This window comes from Bombina bombina, chromosome 1, assembly GCF_027579735.1.
Source record: "Bombina bombina isolate aBomBom1 chromosome 1, aBomBom1.pri, whole genome shotgun sequence".
NCBI classification, from domain to species: Eukaryota; Metazoa; Chordata; class Amphibia; order Anura; family Bombinatoridae; genus Bombina; species Bombina bombina.
This window is the reverse complement of record NC_069499.1, coordinates 1082747095-1082765891: the sequence shown is the minus strand read 5'-3', so window position 1 is coordinate 1082765891 and position 18797 is coordinate 1082747095. Positions and strand designations below refer to the sequence as shown.

At 40.8% G+C, this 18797-nt stretch overlaps 1 protein-coding gene across 1 annotated transcript in view; it reads left to right on the top strand.

Annotated features, from left to right (window-relative positions):
• Window positions 1-2797, top strand: part of ZFP64 (ZFP64 zinc finger protein) — a 135717-nt gene extending 132920 nt beyond the window's left edge. The window contains exon 6 of the mRNA XM_053693896.1: window positions 1463-2797. Within this exon, the coding sequence (XP_053549871.1) occupies window positions 1463-2742 (1280 nt within the window). The 3' untranslated portion in view covers window positions 2743-2797. The remainder of the gene's footprint in view (window positions 1-1462) is intronic.
• The last annotated feature ends 16000 nt before the right edge of the window (window positions 2798-18797 follow it).

Genomic DNA, 18797 nt, shown 5'->3' with positions numbered 1-18797 from the left:
CATAAGGACCACAAACAGGCCAGGATGTCATTATCTCACTGCACGTGTTGTAATCAAGCAGCCAATCCTGATTAATTAACTTCTGTTCCAGCAGATTCATTCTAAACTCCAGACAAATCTAGAGGGTGGCAAATGTCCAACAATCTTCTTAAAAAGAGCATATGGCACCTATTTTAAAATGTAAACGGATATTAAAGAAGAATTAAACATAGTTAATCTTTTAATTACAACAATTAAATCTAAATTGGTGATATATAGAAAAAGTAATTTATTAAGTATTGCAGTTGTAGAAAAGGAGGATTATGGTGTTGGCCTAGACACAGAATGCCAGAAATGTATTTTCAGTTCCACCTTGGCCACTCATATCATGGGTTTGCCAACCCTTGTTTAGTCTGTGCTTCTCGAGGACCCCTAGATCCCAGCATGCCTATTACTTGACAAGCATAAGCCTGTGCTCTTGACTTGACAAGCTAATCAACTGTGGGTCTGAATTGGAAAACTGAGGAGGATAGTCCAGGAAGGCATGAAAGGATCAGATCCAGGAAAACATATTTTGAGTCGGAGTTCCAGAAAACTATAATGAATGCTAATATAATGTATTATAGGGAATGCTAACATTTTCTTCTGGATATTAACTAAATAGCTCAGATGCTTTGTAGCATGTTTGTTGAGTAATAATAAACATTAAACTCCAACAATTTCTATCTTCAGTATGAACGAGCAGTATTTAAACATGGGAAATGTACATTTTGTTTGCATGGTAAAGACTGAGGTAAAGTCTTTATTTAGGTAATGAAACTATCATGAAGTGTGTGATCTTTGATTACTGGTCCATGGGATAGAAACTCACTGGCTGTTAAAGGGACAGTCTAGCGGAAAGTTTAACTTTCATGATTCCAATAGGGATTTCAGTTTTAAACAACTTTATAATTTATTTTTATTATCAAATTTCCTTTGCTCTCTTGGTTTTCTTTGTGAAAAGCTAAACCTAGGTAGGCTTATATGTTAATTTCTAAGCAGTTGAACTGACTCTTATCTCAGTGCATTTTGACAGTTAGACACTGCTAGCTCATGTGTATCATATAGATAACATTGTGCTCACTCCTGTGGAGTTATTTGAGTCACCACTGATTGACTAAAATGCATGTCTGTCAAAAGAACTGAGATAAGGAGTCAGTCTGCAGAGGCTTAGATACAAGCCAATCACAGAGGTAAAACATATATATATATATAACAGTGTTGGTTGTGCAAAACTGCAGAATGGGCAATAAAGGGATTATCTATCTTTTTAAGCAATACAAATTCTGGAGTAGACTGTCCTTTATGTCTGTTATGGAGAGTGACATGCCCAACAAGCATAAGAACAAACAGAAAATCTTGTTTTGTTTTGAAAACATGCATTTCAATTTCCTTTTAATTATATAAACCTAGAGATGTGTCTAACATATTTATTTTCTTTCAGGGGATGCTCCTTTTGTCTGCTTCTTGTGTAATGCCAGGTTTAAAATCAACTCTGACTTAAAAAGACACATGCGAGTTCACACTGGGGAAAAACCATACAAATGTGAATTTTGTGATTTCTTCTGTGCTATGAAAGGGAATCTAAAATCACACATAAGGATGAAGCATAACTCTGGAAATGCAATCAAATGTGATCAATGTGATTTTCAATGTGGGAGCAAATCTGACTTGCAGCAGCATGCACGAACCCACTTACCAGATCTTCCTGTGAAATGTTTGGAATGTACCTACTCATGTGCTAACAGAGCAGCTCTAAAAGTTCATGAGAGGATTCACTCAAAGGATAGACCTTTCAAGTGCATCTTTTGTAGTTTTGACACTAAACAACGTAGCAATCTGACAACACACATGAAGAAAGCTCATGGGGACAAAGTTAAACCCAAAAAGAATTTCACTGAAAAGAAAGACAGTGACATGCTAAGGCATGGCTCTACAAGGCCAGGAGGCAAACTGGCTGCCAAAAGATCTTTCAAATGTGAGCTCTGTGATGCTTCATTTGTTAGAGAGGACTCCTTGCGGAGTCACAAAAAGCAGCACGATGAGTATGACATATCAACGCAACATGAGGAAGCTGTGCTACAACTTCAGATGAATTTATCAAGACAAAACAATAATACAGTTTCAGTCCGACATATTCAGGTTCCGAACTCAATTACACCTTACAGTGATGGAAGAGTAAAGATCATTGTTGGGCATACTGTACAAGATCAGCACCCAGAGACAACCTCAATGAATACTGAATCATCTAACGTCATAAGTAGTAGCCACAAACGCATTGACAATGACCAGCTTCGGGTGTTGGGCCAGGTCAATTTAGTGGCCACTTCAGAACCAAACATACCTGATAACCAGACAGGTTGTAATACCCAAAAAAGTATTCATGTTAATATACATAAAAAAAAAAACGAGGCCCCTATACATCAGGCATTAATGCCTGGTGCTGATGCCAACCGGCAAGAGTCATCTGCTAACAAGACATTCATGGCTAACTCTAGTATAAGCTCTATGGACTTAGAAGGTCTTAATGACTTGATTGAAGAAGGAACCACAGAGGTGACTGTGATTAGTGAAGCTGGTGACAATATCCCAGTTACTACAGCTGAATCATCTACTGTCTTCTCTACTTCTTCTCAAGCTAACGTACAGAAGCATAATTATGCAGTCATTCACACTGAGTCTAATTCTGCAGTTCTGTGCCCTGCAGATGCTATACCTGATTAGTTTGGAATGTTGTTTCGAAATAAAGTAATTGTTTTGTTTTTTTTAAAGAAATTGATCAATGGTTTGATTTTCTTTATTTCATACATAACTAGTTACTGTAGCAATTTCCAATGAAGATAAATAACATTTAATTGTTTCATGCAAGTCAAAGATTTTTAATAAACCTTTTTATTATGTTTTTATTGAAGATCTAAAATACTGCTAATAGTACAGTTTCTGTTTAAAGGGACACTAAACCCACATTTTTTCTTTCATGATTCAGATAGAGCATGTAATTTTAAGCAACTTTCTAATTTACTCCTATTATCAATTTTTCTTCGTTCTATTGCTATCTTTATTAAAAAAGCAGGAATGCGATGCATAGGAGCCGGGCCATTTTTGGTTGAGAACCTGAGTTATGCTTGCTTATTGGTGGGTAAATGTCAGCCTCCAATAAGCAAGCGCTATCCATGGTGTTGAACCTTAAATGTGCTGGCTGATAAGACTTGCATTCCTGCTTTTAAAATAAACAGCCAGATTACGAGTTTTGCGTTATGAGCGGCTCGGTATTAACTTGCAAGTTATTTCCAGCGCTCACCTTTAATAGCGCTGCTATTACAGGTTTGCAAAAAAACAGCGTTAGCGGACAATAGGGTTGCGTTGAGCTCCATACTGCACACAAATATCAGCGCTGCTTTGTGCTGGTTTTACGTGCTCGTGCACGATTTCCCCATAGACATCAATGGGGAGAGCCGGCTAAACAAAAACCTAACACCTGCAATAAAGGAGCGTAAAGCTCCGTAACACTGCCCCATTGATTCCTATGGGGAAAGAAAATTTATGTTTACACCTAACACCCTAACATAAACCCAGAGTCTAAACACCCTTAATCTGCTGCCCCCGACATCGCTGACACCTACATTACACTTATTAACCCCTAATCTGCTGCCCCCAATGTCATTGCTACCTACCTACACTTATTAACCCCTAATCTGCTGCCACTATACTAAAGTTATTAACCCCTAAACCTCTGGCCTCCCACATCACTAACACTAAATAAATATAATTCTAACCCTAAAACCCCTAACTTTAATATAATTAAAATAAATTGAAATAAAAATTACTATTATTACCTTACTAATTCCTATTTAAAACTAAATACATACCTGTAAAATAAACCCTAAGATAGCTACAATATAACTAATAGTTACATTGTAGCTATCTTACGGCTAGATTTAGAGTTCTGCGGCCAAAGGGGTGCGTTAGCTACGCTGCTTTTTTTCCCCCGCAACTTTTAAATACCGCTGGTATTTAGAGTTCACAGAAGGGCTGCGTTAGGCTCCAAAAAAGGGAGCGTAGAGCATATTTACCGCCACTGCAACTCTCGATACCAGCGGTGCTTACAGACGCGGCCAGCTTCAAAAACGTGCTCGTGCGCGATTCCCCCATAGGAAACAATAGGGCTGTTTGAGCTGAAAAAAACCTAACACCTGCAAAAAAGCAGCGTTAAGCTCCTAACGCAGCCCCATTGTCTCCTATGGGGAAACACTTTCTAAGTCTACACCTAACACCCTAACATGTACCCTGAGTCTAAACACCCCTAACCTTATACTTATTAACCCCTAATCTGCTGCCCCCTGCATATTATTATTAACCCCTAATCTGCCGCTCCGTATACCGCCGCAACCTACGTTATCCCTATGTACCCCTAATCTTCTGCCCTTAACACTGCCGACCCCTATATTATATTTATTAACCCCTAATCTGCCGCCCCCGCTATCGCTGACCCTGCATATTATTATTAACCCCTAATCTGCCGCTCCGTACACCGCCGCAACCTACGTTATACCTATGTACCCCTAATCTGCTGCCCCTAACACCGCCAACCCCTATATTATATTTATTAACCCCTAATCTGCCGCCCCCAACATCGCCTCCACCTACCTACAATAATTAACCCCTAATCTGCCGACCGCACCGCTACTATAATAAATGTATTAACCCCTAAAGCTAAGTCTAACACCAACACCCCCCTAAGTTAAATATAATTTAAATCTAACAAAATAAATTAACTTATTAAATAAATTATTCCTATTTAAAGCTAAATACTTACCTGTAAAATAAATCCTAATATAGCTACAATATAAATTATAATTATATTGTAGCTATTTTAGGATTAATATTTATTTTACAGGCAACTTTGTATTTATTTTAACCAGGTACAATAGCTATTAAATAGTTAATAACTAATAGCTACCTAGATAAAATAATTACAAAATTACCTGTAAAATAAATCCTAACCTAAGTTACAATTAAACCTAACACTACACTACCAATAAATAAATTAAATAAACTACCTACAATTATCTACAATTAAACCTAACACTACACTATCAATAAATTAATTAAATACAATACCTACAAATAAATACAATGAAATAAACTAAAGTACAAAAAATAAAAAAGAACTAAGTTACACAAAATAAAAAAATATTTGCAAACATTAGAAAAATATTACAACAATTTTAAACTAATTACGCCTACTCTAAGCCCCCTAATAAAATAACAAAGACCCCCAAAATAAAAAAATGCCCTACCCTATTCTAAAATTAAAATAGAAAAGCTCTTTTATCTTACCAGCCCTGAAAAGGGCACTTTGCGGGGCATGCCCCAAAGAATTCAGCTCTTTTGCCTGTAAAAAAAAACCCTTACAATACCCCCCAACATTGCAACCCACCACCCACATACCCCTAATCTAACCCAAACCCCCCCTTAAATAAACCTAACACTAAGCCCCTGAAGATCTCCCTACCTTGTCTTCACCACGCAGGGTTCACCGATCGATCCAGAAGAGCCTCCGATGTCTTGATCCAAGCCCAAGCGGGGGGCTGAGGATGTCCATGATCCGGCTGAAGTCTTCATCCAAGCGGGAGCTGAAGAGGTCCATGATCCGACTGAAGTCTTCTATCAAGCGGCAATCTTCTTTCTTCCAGATCCATGTAGTTCATCCCGCCGATGCGGAACATCCATCTTCACCGACGACTTCCCGACGAATGACGGTTCCTTTAAGGGACATCATCCAAGATGGCGTCCCTCGAATTCCGATTGGCTGATAGGATTCTATCAGCCAATTGGAATTAAGGTAGGAAAATTCTGATTGGCTGATGGAATCAGCCAATCAGATTCAAGTTCAATCTGATTGGCTGATCCGATCAGCCAATCAGATTGAGCTCGCATTCTATTGGCTGTTCCGATCAGCCAATAGAATGCGAGCTCAATCTGATTGGCTGATCGGATCAGCCAATCGGATTGAACTTGAATCTGATTGGCTGATTCCATCAGCCAATCAGAATTTTCCTACCTTAATTCCGATTGGCTGATAGAATACTATCAGCCAATCAGAATTCGAGGGACGCCATCTTGGATGACGTCCCTTAAAGGAGCCGTCATTCGTCGGGAAGTCGTCGGTGAAGATGGATGTTCCGCGTCGGCGGGATGAACTACATGGATCCGGAAGAAAGAAGATTGAAGATGCCGCTTGATAGAAGACTTCAGCCGGATCATGGACATCTTCAGCCCCCCGCTTGGGCTTGGATCAAGACATCGGAGGCTCTTCTGGATCGATCGGTGAACCCGGCGTGGTGAATACAAGGTAGGGAGATCTTCAGGGGCTTAGTGTTAGATTTATTTAAGGGGGGTTTGGGTTAGATTATGGGTATGTAGGTGGTGGGTTGTAATGTTGGGGGGGGGGGGTATTGTATGTTTTTTTTTTTACAGGCAAAAAAGCTGAATTCTTTGGGGCATGCCCCACAAAGGGCCCTTTTCAGGGCTGGTAAGGTAAAAGAGCTTTTCTATTTTAATTTTAGAATAGGGTAGGGCATTTTTTTATTTTGTGGGTCTTTGTTATTTTATTAGGGGGCTTAGAGTAGGTGTAATTAGTTTAAAATTGTTGTAATATTTTTCTAATGTTTGTAAATATTTTTTTATTTTTTGTAACTTAGTTCTTTTTTATTTTTTATACTTTAGTTAGTTTATTTAATTGTATTTATTTGTAGGTATTTTATTTAATTAATTTATTAATTTAGTGTTAGGTTTAATTGTAGATAATTGTAAGTAGTTTATTTAATTTATTTATTGATTGTGTAGTGTTAGGTTTAATTGTAACTTAGGTTAGGATTTATTTTACAGGTAATTTTGTAATTATTTTAACTAGGTAACTATTAAATAGTTATTAACTATTTAATAGCTATTGTACCTGGTTAAAATAATTACAAAGTTGCCTGTAAAATAAATATTAATCCTAAAATAGCTACAATATAATTATAATTTATATTGTAGCTATATTAGGGTTTATTTTACAGGTAAGTATTTAGCTTTAAATAGGAATAATTTATTTAATAAGAGTTAATTTATTTTGTTAGATTTAAATTATATTTAAGTTAGGGGGGTGTTAGTGTTAGGGTTAGACTTAGCTTTAGGGGTTAATACATGTATTATAGTAGCGGTGTGGTCCGGTCGGCAGATTAGGGGTTAATAATTGTAGGTAGGTGGAGGCGACTTTGGGGGCGGCAGATTAGGGGTTAATAAATATAATATAGGGGTCGGCTGTGTTAGGGGCAGCAGATTAGGGGTACATAGGTATAATGTAGGTTGCGGCGGTGTACGGAGCGGCAGATTAGGGGTTAAAAAAAATATGCAGGTGTCAGCGATAGCGGGGCCGGCAGATTAGGGGTTAATAAATATTATATAGGTGTCGGCGGTATTAGGGGCAGCAGATTAGGGTTACATAGGGATAACGTAGGTGGCGGCGGTGTGCGGTCGGCAGATTAGGGGTTAAAAAAATTTAATAGAGTGGCGACGATGTGGGGGGGCCTCGGTTTAGGGGTACATAGGTAGTTTATGGGTGTTAGTGTACTTTAGAGCACAGTAGTTAAGAGCTTTATGAACCGGCGTTAGCCCAGAAAGCTCTTAACTCCTGTTTTTTTTCTGCGGCTGGAGTTTTGTCGTTAGATTTCTAACGCTCACTTCAGCCACGACTCTAAATACCGGCGTTAGAAAGATCCCATTGAAAAGATAGGATACGCAAATGGCGTAGGGGGATCTGCGGTATGGAAAAGTCGTGGCTGCAAAGTGAGCGTTAGACCCTTTCCTGACTGACTCTAAATACCAGCGGTAGCCCAAAACCAGCGTTAGGAGCCTCTAACGCTGGTTTTTGACGGCTAATGCCAAACTCTAAATCTAGCCATTAGGTTTTATTTTATTTCACAGCTAAGTTTGTATTTATTTTAACTAGGTAGACTTGTTAGTAAATAGTTATTAACTATTTACTAACTACCTAATTAAAATAAATACAAATGTACCTGTAAAATAAAACCTAACCTGTCTCACACTAACACCTAACATTACACTACAACTAAATAAATTACATTAATTAAATACAATTAACTAAATTACAAAAAATAAATAAACACTAAATTACACAAAATAAAAAATAAATGATCAAATATTTAAACTAATTACACCTTATCTAATATCCCTATCAAAATAACCCCCCCCAAAAAAAAAAAACCCTAGCCTAAACTAAACTGCCAATAGCCCTTTACCTGTAAAAAAAAAAAAATACAAACAACCCCCCAACAGTAAAACCCACCACCCACACAACCAAACCCCCAAATAAAATCCTATCTAAAAAACCTAAGCTCCCCAATGCCCTGAAAAGGGCATTTGGATGGGCATTTGCCCATAAGAGGGCATTTAGCTCTTTTCCATTGCCCAAACCCTAAGCTAAAAATAAAACCCACCCAATAAACCCTTAAAAAAACACTAACCCCCAAAGATCCACTTACAGTTTTTGAAGACTGGACATCCATCCTCATCTACCTGGCAGAAGTCTTCATCCAAGCGGCAAGAAGTGGTCCTTCAGACGGCATCTTCTATCTTCATCCTTCCGACGCGGAGCGGCTCCATCTTCAAGACATCCGGCACGGAGCATCCTCTTCTGTCGATGGCTACTGAAGAATGAAGGTTCCTTTAAGGGACTTCATCCAAGATGGCGTCCCCTTGAATTCCGATTGGCTGATAGAATTCCATCAACTAATCGGAATTAAAGGGTAAAAAATCCTATTGGCTTATGTATGTATGTATTGGGTACTTGTAAAGCGCGGCTAATCACCAGTAAGGCTCTCAAGGCGCTGCTCATTTTATCAACCACGGAAGGATGAAAGGATGAGTGGACCTCGCCGGGGATCGATCCTGCAACCCTTGGGTTGCTACAGGGCTCAGCGACAGTGTATTAGCATGCTGACCTATCTGTCCGTCATTGCTGACCTATCTGTCTGGCACATCAATCCTATTGTCTGATGCAATCATCCAATAGGATTGAGCTTTAATCCTATGAGCTGATGCAATCAGCCAATAGGATTGAGCTCACATTCTATGTGCTGTCCCAATCAACCAATAGAATGCAAGCTCAATCCTCTTGGCTGATTGCATCAGCCAATAGGATTTTTTCAACCTTAATTTCGATTGGCTGATAGAATTCTGTCAGCCAATTGGAATCTAAGGGATGCCAACTTGGATGACGTCACTTAAAGGAACCTTCATTCGTCGGGTAGTCGTCAGAAAAAGAGGATGCTCCGCACCGGATGTCTTGAAGATGGACCCGCGCTAGATGGATGAATATAGAAGATGCCGTCTGGATGAAGACTTCTGCCCGTCTGGAGGACCACTTCTCCCGGCTTGGATGAAGACTTCTCCCAGCTTTGTTGAGGATTTCTCCCAGCTTTGTTGAGGATGGATGTCGGCTCTTCAAAACTGTAAGTGGATCTTCAGGGATTAGTGTTGTGTTTTTTTAAGGGTTTATTGGGTGGGTTTTAGTTTTAGATTAGGGTTTGGGCAGCAATAGAGCTAAATGCCCTTTTAAGGGCAATGCCCATCCAAATGCCCTTTTCAGGGCAATGGGGAGCTTATTTTTTTTTAGTTAGGGTTTTATTTGGGGGGTTGGTTGTGTGGGTGGTGGGTTTTACTGTTGGGGGGTTGTTTGTATTTTACGACGAGACCACGGATTCATCCTTTACTTGTGGGATATTATCCTCCTATTAACAGGAAGTGGCAAAGAGCACCACAGCAGAGCTATCTATTTAGCTCCTCCCTTAGCTCCACCCCCAGTCATTCTCTTTGCCTACTCTAAGTACTAGGAAGGGTAAAGTGAAAGAGGTGATAAAATATTAGTGTTTAATTTCTTCAAGCAAGAGCTTTTTGTTTTAAAGGGACAGTTTACTCAAACATTTTCTCCCCTTTAATTTGTTCCCAATGATCCACTTTACCTGCTGGAGTGTATTAAATTGTTTACAAGTAGCTCCTTTACCCTTATATTGGCATTTGAAATTGTTAATTTAGCATGTGGTATCCCCACCTATTCTGAAAGTTTGTGGCCGCGCGTACCAGCTATAGATGAGCTTTGTAAACACAGCCAGCAGAAGAAATTACACTCCCAGTGTGATAAAGCAGAGATAAGGTAATAAAATGTTGATTTTCCATTGTTCTCTCAAAGTACTGGTGATTGTTTTAAGGACAGATATAAGATAAAGAAGCAGGTATATTTGCACAATGTGATACAGTAATGAGATCTGATTATACCTACAAGCTCAACCCATTTTATTAGGTTGTGGCTTCAAAACACAAAATCAGAGCTTTAATATACACAAATAACCCTTAAAATGCTAATTTGCATACATGTTTTACTCTGCAGTTGGTAAAAAAAGCAATTGTAAGCACATTAAGGGAAAAACTATTGGCAAACTATGGCAAAGAGTCCCAGCAAAGCTGGTCACATGATCCCTCCTAGGCTCCGCCCACCCCAGTCATTCTCTTTGCCGTTGCACAGGCAACATCTCCACGGAGATGGTTAAGAGTTTTTTGGTGTTTAAATGTAGTTTTTATTCTTCAATCAAGTGTTTGTTATTTTAAAATAGTGCTGGTATGTACTATTTACTCTGAAACAGAAAAAAGATGAAGATTTCTGTTTGTAAGAGGAAGATGATTTTAGCAGAAGTTACTAAAATCGATTGCTGTTTCCACACAGGACTGTTGAGATGAAGTAACTTCAGTTGGGGGAAACAGTTGGCAGACTTTTCTGCTTAAGGTATGACTGGCCATATTTCTAACAAGACTATGTAATGCTGGAAGGCTGTCATTTCCCCTTATGGGGACCGGTAAGCCATTTTCTTAGTTAAATAAAAGAATAAAGGGCTTCATAAGGGCTTAAAAAACTGGTAGACATTTTTGTGGGCTAAAACGATTGCTTTGCTAGGCATATTTTGCAGATTCTAACTATTAATGGTTATTATAATCTTGGGGATTGTTTAGAAAAACGGCAGGCACTGTGTTGGACACCTTTTTCAGATGGGGGCCTTTTCTAGTTATAGACAGAGCCTCATTTTCGCGCCACTAATGCGCAGTTGTTTTTGGAGAGCAAGGCATGCAGATGCATGTGTGAGGAGCTAAGAATCACTGAAAAAGCTTATAGAAGGCATCATTTGGTATCGTATTCCCCTCTGGGCTTGGTTGGGTCTCAGCAAAGCATATAGCTGGGACTGTATAGGGGTTAAATGTAAAAACGGCTCCGGTTCCGTTAATTTAAGGGTTAAAGCTCTGAAATTTGGTGTGCAATACTTTTAATGCTTTAAGACACTGTGGTGAAATTTTGGTGAATTTTGAACAATTCCTTCATACTTTTTCACATATTCAGTAATAAAGTGTTTTCAGTTTGAAATTTAAAGTGACAGTAACGGTTTTATTTTAAAATGTTTTTTGTGCTTTGTTGACAAGTTTAAGCCTGTTTAACATGTCTGTACCATCAGATAAGCTATGTTCTATATGTATGAAAGCCAAGGTGTCTCCCCATTTAAATTTATGTGATAATTGTGCCATAGTGTCCAAACAAAGTAGGGACAGCAATGCCACAGATAATGATATTGCCCAAGATGATTCCTCAAATGAGGGGAGTAAACATGATACTACATCATCCCCTTCTGTGTCTACACCAGTTTTGCCCACACAAGAGGCCCCTAGTACATCTAGTGCGCCAATTCTTATTACCATGCAACAATTAACGGCTGTAATGGATAACTCTATAGCAAACATTTTACCCAAAATGCCTACTTATCAGAGAAAGCGCGATTGCTCTGTTTTAAACACTGAAGAGCAAGAGGACGCTGATGATAACTGTTCTGACATACCCTCACACCAATCTGAAGGGGCCATGAGGGAGGTTTTGTCTGAGGGAGAAATTTCAGATTCAAGAAAAATTTCGCAACAAGCTGAACCTGATGTTGTGACATTTAAATTTAAATTAGAACATCTCCGCGCACTGCTTAAGGAGGTATTATCTACTCTGGATGATTGTGACAATTTGGTCATTCCAGAGAAATTATGTAAGATGGACAAGTTCCTAGAGGTTCCGGTGCCCCCCGACGCTTTTCCTATACCCAAGCGGGTGGCGGACATAGTAAATAAAGAGTGGGAAAGGCCCGGCATACCTTTTGTCCCCCCCCCCCTATATTTAAGAAATTATTTCCTATAGTCGACCCCAGAAAGGACTTATGGCAGACAGTCCCCAAGGTCGAGGGGGCGGTTTCTACTCTAAACAAACGCACTACTATTCCTATCGAAGATAGTTGTGCTTTCAAAGATCCTATGGATAAAAAATTAGAGGGTTTGCTTAAAAAGATTTTTGTTCAGCAAGGTTACCTTCTACAACCAATTTCATGCATTGTTCCTGTCACTACGGCAGCGTGTTTCTGGTTCGAGGAACTAGAAAAGTCGCTCAATAAAGAATCTTCGTATGAGGAGGTTATGGACAGAGTTCAAGCACTTAAATTGGCTAACTCTTTTATTTTAGATGCCGCTTTGCAATTAGCTAGATTAGCGGCGAAAAATTCAGGGTTTGCTATCGTGGCGCGCAGAGCGCTTTGGCTAAAGTCTTGGTCAGCGGATGTGTCTTCCAAGACAAAATTGCTTAACATCCCTTTCAAGGGTAAAACATTATTTGGACCTGATTTGAAAGAGATTATTTCAGACATCACTGGGGGAAAGGGCCACGCCCTCCCACAGGATAGGTCTTTTAAGGCTAAAAATAAGCCTAATTTTCGTCCCTTTCGCAGAAACTGACCAGCCTCTAATTCTACATCCTCTAAGCAAGAGGGTAATACTTCACAACCCAAACCAGCCTGGAGACCAATGCAAGGCTGGAACAAGGGTAAGCAGGCCAAGAAGCCTACCACTGCTACCAAAACAGCATGAAGGGATGGCCCCCGATCCGGGACTGGATCTGGTGGGGGGCAGACTTTCTCTCTTTGCTCAGGCTTGGGCAAGAGATGTTCAGGATCCTTGGGCGCTAGAAATAGTTTCTCAAGGTTATCTCCTGGAATTCAAGGAACTACCCCCAAGGGGAAGGTTCCACAGGTCTCAATTATCTTCAAACCAAATAAAAAGACAGGCATTCTTACATTGTGTAGAAGACCTGTTAAAGATGGGAGAGATTCATCCAGTTCCAATAAGAGAACAAGGGATGGGTTTTTATTCCAACCTGTTCATAGTTCCCAAAAAAGAGGGAACATTCAGACCAATTTTGGATCTCAAGATCCTAAACAAATTTCTCAAGGTTCCATCGTTCAAAATGGAAACTATTCGAACGATCCTACCTACTATCCAGGAAAATCAATTTATGACTACCGTGGATTTAAAGGATGCGTACCTACATATTCCTATCCACAAGGAACATCATCAGTTCCTAAGGTTCGCTTTTCTGGACAAGCATTACCAGTTTGTGGCACTTCCATTCGGATTAGCCACTGCTCCAAGGATTTTCACAAAGGTACTAGGGTCCCTTCTAGCGGTTCTAAGACCAAGGGGCATTGCAGTAGTACCTTACTTGGACGACATCCTGATTCAAGCGTCGTCTCTGTCAAAAGCAAAGGCTCATACGGACATCGTCCTAGCCTTTCTCAGATCTCACGGATGGAAGGTGAACAAAGAAAAAAGTTCTCTGTCCCCGTCAACAAGAGTTCCCTTCTTGGGAACAATAATAGATTCCTTAGAAATGAGGATTTTTCTGACAGAGGTCAGAAAATCAAAAATTCTAAGCTCTTGTCAAGTACTTCATTCTGTTCTTCGTCCTTCCATAGCGCAGTGCATGGAAGTAATAGGATTGATGGTTGCAGCAATGGACATAGTTCCTTTTGCACGAATTCATCTAAGACTATTACAACTGTGCATGCTCAGACAGTGGAATGGGGATTATACAGACTTGTCTCCGACGATTCAAGTAGATCAAAAGACCAGAGATTCACTCCGTTGGTGGCTGACCCTGGACAATCTGTCACAGGGAATGAGCTTCCGCAGACCAGAGTGGGTCATTGTCACGACCGACGCCAGCCTGGTGGGCTGGGGCGCGGTCTGGGAACCCCTGAAAGCTCAGGGTCTATGGTCTCGGGAAGAATCTCTTCTCCCGATAAACATTCTGGAACTGAGAGCGATATTCAATGCTCTCAAAGCTTGGCCTCAACTAGCAAAGGCCAAATTCATAAGGTTTCAATCAGACAACATGACGACTGTTGCATATATCAATCATCAGGGGGGAACAAGGAGTTCCCTGGCGATGGAAGAAGTGACCAAAATAATTCAATGGGCGGAGGATCACTCCTGCCACTTGTCTGCAATCCACATCCCAGGAGTGGAAAATTGGGAAGCGGATTTTCTGAGTCGTCAGACATTCCATCCGGGGGAGTGGGAACTCCATCCGGAAATCTTTGCCCAAATAACTCAATTATGGGGCATTCCAGACATGGATCTGATGGCGTCTCGTCAGAACTTCAAGGTTCCTTGCTACGGGTCCAGATCCAGGGATCCCAAGGCGACTCTAGTAGATGCACTAGTAGCACCTTGGACCTTCAACCTAGCTTATGTATTCCCACCGTTTCCTCTCATTCCCAGGCTGGTAGCCAGGATCAATCAGGAGAGGGCTTCGGTGATCTTGATAGCTCCTGCGTGGCCACGCAGGACTTGGTATGCAGACCTGGTGAATATGTCATCGGCTCCACCATGGAAGCTACCTTTGAGACAGGACCTTCTTGTTCAAGGTCCATTCGAACATCCGAATCTGGTTTCCCTCCAACTGACGGCTTGGAGATTGAACGCTTGATTTTATCAAAGCGTGGGTTTTCAGATTCTGTAATAGATACTCTGATTCAGGCTAGAAAGCCTGTAACTAGAAAAATTTACCATAAAATATGGAAAAAATATATCTGTTGGTGTGAATCTAAAGGATTCCCATGGAACAAGATAAAAATTCCTAAGATTCTATCCTTTCTACAAGAAGGTTTGGAGAAAGGATTATCTGCAAGTTCTCTGAAGGGACAGATCTCTGCTTTATCTGTTTTACTTCACAAAAGGCTGGCAGCTGTGCCAGATGTTCAAGCATTTGTTCAGGCTCTGGTTAGAATTAAGCCTGTTTACAGACCTTTGACTCCTCCCTGGAGTCTAAATCTAGTTCTTTCAGTTCTTCAAGGGGTTCCGTTTGAACCCTTACATTCCGTAGATATTAAGTTATTATCTTGGAAAGTTTTGTTTTTGGTTGCAATTTCTTCTGCTAGAAGAGTTTCAGAGTTATCTGCTCTGCAGTGTTCTCCGCCCTATCTGGTGTTCCATGCAGATAAGGTGGTTTTGCGTACTAAGCCTGGTTTTCTTCCGAAAGTTGTTTCCAACAAAAATATTAACCAGGAGATAGTTGTACCTTCTTTGTGTCCGAATCCAGTTTCAAAGAAGGAACGTTTATTACACAATTTGGACGTAGTCCGTGCTCTAAAATTCTATTTAGAGGCTACTAAAGATTTCAGACAAACATCTTCCTTGTTTGTTGTTTATTCTGGTAAAAGGAGAGGTCAAAAAGCGACTTCTACCTCTTTCCTTTTGGCTTAAAAGCATTATCCGATTGGCTTATGAGACTGCCGGACGGCAGCCTCCTGAAAGAAAGCTCACTCCACTAGGGCTGTGGCTTCCACATGGGCCTTCAAGAACGAGGCTTCTGTTGACCAGATATGTAAGGCAGCGACTTGGTCTTCACTGCACACTTTTGCCAAATTTTACAAATTTGATACTTTTGCTTCTTCGGAGGCTATTTTTGGGAGAAAGGTTTTGCAAGCTGTGGTGCCTTCCGTTTAGGTGACCTGATTTGCTCCCTCCCTTCATCCGTGTCCTGAAGCTTTGGTATTGGTTCCCACAAGTAAGGATGACGCCGTGGACCGGACACACCTATGTTGGAGAAAACAGAATTTATGCTTACCTGATAAATTACTTTCTCCAACGGTGTGTCCGGTCCACGGCCCGCCCTGGTTTTTTTAATCAGGTCTGATGAATTATTTTCTCTAACTACAGTCACCACGGTATCATATAATTTCTCCTATATATATTTCCTCCTGTCCGTCGGTCGAATGACTGGGGTGGGCGGAGCCTAGGAGGGATCATGTGACCAGCTTTGCTGGGACTCTTTGCCATTTCCTGTTGGGGAAGAGAATATCCCACAAGTAAGGATGACGCCGTGGACCGGACACACCGTTGGAGAAAGTAATTTATCAGGTTAGCATAAATTCTGTTTTTACAGTATACTGTCCCTTTAAATGGTACCGGTGTGTACTATTTACTCTCAGGCAGTAGATGGATGAAGACTTCTGCCTGGAGGATGATGATCTTAGCATTTGTAACTAAGATCCAGTGCTGTTCCCACAGAGGCTAAGGAGTACAGGAAACTTCAGTGTGAGGAACGTTTTCATGCTATATAGCAGTGAGGTATGTTCAGTCATTTTTTCTGGAGAGACTGTGTATTTCAGAAAGGCTGACAGTATCCCCATGAGGGTAAGGGTAAGCAGTAATCCTAAGAGCTATAGAAAGGCATTACTAAGCTTGCATAAGGGGCTAATAAAAAAATGGTTGACACTGAGTTTTGAATGTTTGTGGGCAAGCGTTTTCTGAACTGGGAGTGCTGTTAACGTTTTTGTGGGCAGTAACGTTTTTTGGGCAACTTTATTGAGGGTACACTTGGCTTATTTTTTGGGTCTCAGAACCCACATGGCTAGTTTAAAACCGCTCTGGTGCGGTTCTTTGAGGCTGTAGAGACATCAAGTGAGATGGGCGGGGCCTATTTTCGCGCCTCAGATGCGCAGTTGTTTTCACTCAGCAAGCAGCAAGCTCCAACTCCTGAGGGCCCTTGTGGATGTTTTGGGCCAAATCGAAGCTTTAACCCCATATTTACAATCCCTGAGGGCAGGTAGGCGCCACAGCAGGGCTGTGGCAAGGTGCTGGGGGGTGTTTTTTCCGGATTTAAGCCTTAATTCAATCCGGTTTGCACAATAAAGGGTTAAATGTTACATTTTCTTGTGGGGCAAACTTAACTGCACATATTGAGTCTGCTATCAAAAATTTGAAAAATTTGGTGCATTTTAAATCAGTTTTGCAGAACGTGTATGCTTTTTTTCTCTTAAAGGCGCAGTACCGTTTTTTTTCACTAAATAAAGTGTTTTCATGCTTGTTTGTAGTCATTACTAGCCTGTTCAACATGTCTGACATTGAGGAAAGTCATTGTTCAATATGTTTAGAAGCCATTGTGGAACCCCCACTTAGAATGTGTCCCTCATGCACTGAAAGGTCAATAAATTGCAAAGAACATATTTAAGCTACTAAAAGTATGTCGCAGGATGATTCTCAGTCAGAAGGGAATCAGGTTATGCCATCTAATTCTTCCCAAGTGTCACAACCATTAACGCCCGCACAAGCGATGCCAAGTACTTCTAGTGCGTCTAATTCTTTCACCCTGAAAGATATGGCTGCAGTTATGAATACTACCCTCACAGAGGTTTTATCTAAGCTGCCTGGGTTGCAGGGGAAGCGCAGTCGGTCTGGTGTCAGAACATGCTGAGCCCTCTGACGCTTTATTAGCCATATCCGATGTACCCTCACAATGTTCTGAGTTGGGGGTGAGGGATTTGCTGTCTGAGGGAGAGATCTCTGATTCAGGAAAGATGTTCCCTCAGACAGACTCAGATATGACGGCTTTTAAATTTAAACTAGAACACCTCCGCTTATTGCTCAGGGAGGTTTTAGCGACTCTGGATGATTGTGACCCTATTGTAGTTCCAGAGAAATTGTGTAAAATGGACAGATTTCTAGAGGTTCCTACTTACACGGATGTTTTTCCTAAGAGGATTTCGGACATTGTTACTAAGGAGTGGGATAGACCAGGTATTCCGTTCGCTCCCCCTCCTACTTTTAAGAAAATGTTTCCCATATCAGACACCATGCGGGACTCGTGGCAGACGGTCCCTAAGGTGGAGGGAGCTATTTCTACCCTGGCTAAGCGTACAACTATACCTATTGAGGACAGTTGTGCTTTCAAAGATCCTATGAATAAAAAATTTAGAGGGTCTCCTAAAGAAAATATTTGTTCATCAGGGTTTTCTTCTCCAACCTATAGCGTGCATTGTTCCTGTAACTACTGCAGCTGCTTTTTGGTTTGAGGCTCTGGAGAAGGCTCTTCAGGTTGAGACCCCATTAGATGATATTCTGGATAGAATTAGGGCTCTCAAGCTAGCTAATTCTTTCATTACAGATGCCGCTTTTCAACTGGCTAAATTAGCGGCAAAGAATTCAGGTTTTGCCATTTTAGCGCATAGAGCGTTATGGCTTAAGTCCTGGTCTGCTGATGTGTCATCAAAATCTAAGCTTTTAGCCATCCCTTTCAAGGGTAAGACCCTATTCGGGCCTGAACTGAAAAAGATCTTTTCAGACATCACTGGAGGGAAAGGTCATGCCCTTCCTCAGGATAAGACAAATAAGATGAGGACCAAACAAAATAATTTTAGTTTCTTTCGAAACTTCAAAGGTGGTCCCTCTACCTCTTCCCCTGCTGCAAAGCAAGAGGGGAATTTTGCTCAATCCAAGTCAGTCTGGAGACCTAACCAGAATTGGAACAAAGGTAAACAGGCGAAGAAGCCCGCTGCTGCCACCAAGACAGCATGAAGGGG